This window comes from Micropterus dolomieu, unplaced genomic scaffold (assembly GCF_021292245.1).
Source record: "Micropterus dolomieu isolate WLL.071019.BEF.003 ecotype Adirondacks unplaced genomic scaffold, ASM2129224v1 contig_8944, whole genome shotgun sequence".
NCBI lineage: Eukaryota > Metazoa > Chordata > Actinopteri > Centrarchiformes > Centrarchidae > Micropterus > Micropterus dolomieu.
This window is the reverse complement of record NW_025737930.1, coordinates 1-4,830: the sequence shown is the minus strand read 5'-3', so window position 1 is coordinate 4,830 and position 4,830 is coordinate 1. Positions and strand designations below refer to the sequence as shown.

Here is a 4,830-nt window from a genome sequence, read left to right as displayed (position 1 = left end):
GCTAAACGGGTCAACCGCTGTTTCATCAATATACTGTTTTCTGAACAGCTTGCACCCCTCTGCGAGAATCTCAACATCATTTTCACAATAGAGGCAGGCCTCTCTCATGAAATCAAATGTAGCGCGTTGTCTCGTACCAGGAGTTAAAATCTTTCAGTTGTACCGTAGTCATGCGTTCTGTACTGTACATTTTTGGCTCTGGATAGGGACCTATGTAGGTCAAATGGGCAGGTGAGCTAAAATTATGGGGAAAATAGCCTTTAATTCTGTCATCGAAACCGAGAGCTTTTGGCATATCGGCTAAACGCATGGAAAGAAAGGAGAGTGAGTCAATGTATTTTTGATTAAAATCTGGATCTGTCATACAGATGACTTTTGAACCTTGCAAAATCAAAGAGGGTTTTAATGCTTATTCAAGCATGGCGTTGAGGAGTAGGTAGGAGTCAAAACCTCGAGCATTGTGAGCAATAAACACAGCATTTTTGTACAGAGGGCGTCTGAAATGCATGAGAAAATCGTTGGCACAATTTCTGCCTTGAGAGCTCCATGTTTTGCCATCTAACATTTTTGTACACAACAAAAAGGGTATGTGAACACCATTTTCATTGACGTATGTTTCAAAATCATAAAACACCAATTTTTCTGTGTGTTTTGTTTCAGGGGTAGTGTCTGGATGTAGCACTGGTGCATCTCACTCTTATCTGTAACGTCAGAGGTCAAATTCTCACCACAGATTTTACACTTCACCACAGGACATGTGTGTGGTTTACCTTCACCACTCATCGCTGAGTAGTAAAGCTGTGCACATTTGTTACATTTTTTGTACAACAAGCACGTGCTGGCGAATTTTTGGGCTCTGGGGCTCTCTGTAGGCTCTTTGTGCTTTGTCAGGCAGAATTCTGAACGACATATCCTGTTACACTCTTTACACACAACAGGTCGAAACCCCTTCTGAATAAAGGTAGGGTCATAGCAAATGGAACAATGAGCAGGGCATCTGTGACTCAGCACACAGTTGTACCCTGTGTAACAGTACTCACACAGATATGGGGAACCCAGAAAGTCCTTTAGATTTTTTATACCATAGTAGTGGTTCTGAAAGAGAAACAAAAATAGGGTTTTACTCTGTCTTGGGCTTTTGGTCATGAATTTACAGAGGGTCCTATCGTCGTCTCCTCTATAAAACACTACAATTTTGCAGTCCAAAGCCCGTTCAAATCGTGTGATGTCGCTTAAGGCTACAGGTGTCTGATCATCCATTCCCACTTTGTTTTGAATCTCTCTACCGCATTCAAGAGCCTGTCTATCGTTGAGGAGGGGATGCAGAAGATGAGCCAGACAGACAGCGAAACACAATTTATTCCCCTCGTTTTCTACAATGTACAGAAAGCGTTGTTTTTTTTTTAAGATTTCGCTATTTAACATTCACATTCACTTGGAGAACCAGTTCTAGATCACCGTCTGTCATAATGGTCCAATTGGATTGTACAATGCGAAGCAAAAGTCTTTCAAAACCTGCTAAATTGTCAACATCACCATCCTGTAAGATAACTGATGCATTATTACATAAATTTTCCCCTCTTATCTCGCCACATCTTGGGGTCTCCTGTGTGACAAGGCTTGTTGTAAAATCACATCTACCTGCTCCAGTGTACCATTGTAAAACTGAGCATAATCCACTACACCCTCTGCATTGGTTGGAGAAGGAAAGCGCAACACCTGGCGTATTTCATAATTACAGAATCTATGTCGTGATATGACTCTTGCTTGAGGTGCCACAGGGTCAATATTTGGAGTCGTGCTACCCCCTTGCTGTTGCAAGGGAGGAGTGTTGGTTACATGGTCCATGAGGGGGGAGTTAATGGGGGTCTGGTAGGCCGAGGATGTGGAGGGGATTAAGGCAGGGTTTGCATTATTTTCAAGCTCGGAGAGAGCATTTTGTATTTGACTCAAGGGGTCTGGAGACACAGATGAGTTTAAGACAGGAATATGCTCATGCTCAGGTAAAGAGGGGATGTTGTTTTGGTTAAAGGGTTCATTCATTTGGTTGATTTCATCTAATAAAACAGTTGGTATTTCATTTTCTAAGCGTTCCAGATCAACGAGAGCTTGATTTATAGCGTGTAATGGATCTAAGAACTGACTGGAGGAGGTCTCGTTTTCAATTACATTATTTTCAGTTATACCATTTTGAAAGTTTGACTCATTCTGAAAATGTTGATCTACCTCGTCTGATAAACTCAGCCTAAGCCCTAATGGTTTGTTTTCAACCATTATCATAAAAATCAAAACACACTTAAACCTTGAAAAATATCAACGTCATAAATTAAAATGAATAACACGTTTATCTAACTGTTGCAAAGTGAAAATCAACAATAAAAACAATTACCCAATGAAACAAATAAAAAATAATTTGAAACAATTTCAGATAAATCACCTTACTAATTATGATCACTGTAGACAGCCAGCATTTCACCCATTAGTCGGAAAGCATTACTCATTAAAACTAGTTGATCATGGGCAGTCCGACAGCAATTCTGACAGCCTCTCATGAATGGTCTGGGTCTGTTTGATGGAGGGAGACAAAAACAAAGACACTTTAACCTCTTTTGTGTATTTTAATACTGAAAGTCAGGCTTCACCCCTAAAACTCACTACATTAATACTTTATAGCAAACAAGCAAACTAGTTTTTAAAAATTATTTGCATGGCATCATTAAAGTTTTTTTAAAACTCTTACATTATCTTGTAACTAAATATCCTGAATGTCAGACATCAGTACCAAAACACTGTAGAAGTGCAAAACAAACAAACAAACACCACAGTAATAGCCTACCTTATGAAAAAGAAGCAAAATAGCTTTTAAAGTCAGGTTAAATAACTCATAAGACTACTTGCTGCATAGAACATTTGACATGGTGTTGTATTTGAGAAATTAGTGTGGATTACTTTTAACTCATTAATTGTATAGCCTAATAATCAGCAACATGGTATCACGGGAAACTGTGTATATAGGCTATACTATTTTATTAAGACTGCATATTTGCTAGGTTAATGGTTTTAGAGCGACGTCTGTTGGCTGGTTAATGATATTACATGAGCTAAATAAAATGCGCTGCCCCCGAGCGTTATAATAAACAATTAGACTTACTGCGTGTGGGTGGCCTGCTGCTCCTACTACTGCTACTGCTACTGCTGGTTGAAATGAGCCTTCTACGGTGTTCCCTTTTCCGAGGTCCGTTGATCGGTTTAGGCTCAGTCTGATTCATCTGCATACATGGTTCTGCTGGGTCCGGATGAATGATTTCCTCCGCTGTCAGTCCCCGTGCTTCTACCGGTGATCCGTTACGTGATCTCCCATCTGCGGCCTGACTGGAGCGCTCTACATCATCGACGGGTGACTCCGGGGACACATCCGGCTCATCGTGTTTCGGGGGCCCCGGTGTTATGTACGCTTGCGGTACTGAAACCGAGGGCTGATCCGATTCCAGAACCGGAGCGTTTTCCTCGTAAAAGGTAGTGGAGAGACCCTGCATATAGTACTGTTCACAATCGCTCGCACCATCTGCGGGTGTAATGAAAGAAAAGAGTACTGTTACCACATCTGCGTAAAAGTTTGTAAATAAATAAATAAAACCTACACACTGATTAAAAGTTAAGGTAACCTTACTTACCGACTTCTCCTGTGAGATCTACCACCTGATCTGACGGAATGCCATTCTCCCTTGTAGACCCTATTTGTTCCTCTGAGTAGAAATCTGTAAAAACAATATACAAAATAGACATCAGGATAGGACACTTTAAAATATAGAATATTTCTATTTCACAGTACTACATAGAAGGCCCTCTTACCTTCAGGGTGATATGTGGTTGAATGAAGCTCATTGCCGATTAAGTCAAAAACTGTTGAAAACAACTATTGAAAACAAGCTGGAATGAAAATACAAAGTGTCGATTTTTGCTATTTCTTAAGTTACGGAGGAAAGGCTGAATGCGTACCGTGTTCTCTTTGAAGGGTCATCGCTCTGGTTTCAGGTCACTAGTGTGAAGACCTCTGGATTTCTGGTAGGGTAATTATAGAAGTAAGAAAAAAAAGAAAAAAAAACACCTCTGAGTGCTGCGCTGCATGTGGGAGATAACTGGTGAGGGGTTGGGGACCGTTCCTTCTGGTACAACCAGATTATTATATAGTCTGTAGTTCCAAACTCTTGTCTCCGGCTGATAAAAATAGGTTCCTGTTTCAAAAACAAAGTCTGTCTGATAAAACCAGACCGTTTTTAACAACCGGAGTCTGGGGTTATAGATAACTCTATTCCATAACTGGTCTACAAGATTACCTGAAGATGCTAATGACAGTTAAAACACACAACACGGAGGACACGACTCATTGAGAAAACAGAGGGAGGGAGGACACGACTCATTGAGAAAACAGAGGGAGGGAGGGAGGGAGGTATGGAAGGAGGTGCAGGGGGTGGAGCACATTCCTCAATTCACCCTGCACAGCCTATGCTACACCAGAAAGAGAGAGGACAGAGAAGAGGAGACACAGACTCACAAGTTTAAGACTAGGCTACAGCTTTTGAGTGATAATGATGGCAAGTTTGTAAGACAAAGCACTAGCAAAGTAATTTGGAACTCTCTCTTATTTTGCTGCATGCTGTTGAAGGTAATTTAAAAATCTGTTTAATTTTAACTCACTGTTATACTATTTTACTGTAATTATTTCATTTTATTCTTTAGTTCTTTAATGATGGTAAGTTTGTCACACAAAGCTTTAGCAAAGATTTTACAAAGTTTAATTTTGGAACTCACTCTTATTTTGCTGCATGC

At 40.4% G+C, this 4,830-nt stretch overlaps 1 protein-coding gene across 2 annotated transcripts; it reads right to left on the bottom strand.

Annotated features, from left to right (window-relative positions):
- Positions 1-273: 273 nt before the first annotated feature.
- On the bottom strand, positions 274-4,349 carry LOC123965245. Of its 2 annotated transcripts, none has more exons than XR_006823658.1 (5): positions 4,000-4,349; positions 3,853-3,916; positions 3,675-3,758; positions 3,152-3,565; positions 274-1,095 (listed from the first exon to the last, which is right to left on the bottom strand). XR_006823658.1 is itself a non-coding variant. In XM_046041817.1 (5 exons), exons 1-5 carry the CDS (start codon positions 4,019-4,021, stop codon positions 1,037-1,039), a joined length of 630 nt encoding a protein of 209 aa, XP_045897773.1. In that variant the 5' UTR covers positions 4,022-4,349; the 3' UTR covers positions 274-1,036. The 2 variants fall into 2 exon arrangements, 1 of the variants encoding a protein (XP_045897773.1); XM_046041817.1 differs by having other exon boundaries at positions 3,853-3,903.
- Positions 4,350-4,830: the final 481 nt, after the last annotated feature.

Bases quoted from the DNA above. Each gene is read 5' to 3' on its own strand.
- LOC123965245 (XM_046041817.1), bottom strand. From the start codon at position 4,021: ATGACCCTTCAAAGAGAACACG. The intron at 3,904-3,999 runs GTACGCATTCAG...TGTTTTCAACAG, and splicing joins GACCCTTCAAAGAGAACACG to TTTTTGACTTAATCGGCAAT. The intron at 3,759-3,852 runs GTAAGAGGGCCT...TTGTTTTTACAG, and splicing joins AACCACATATCACCCTGAAG to ATTTCTACTCAGAGGAACAA.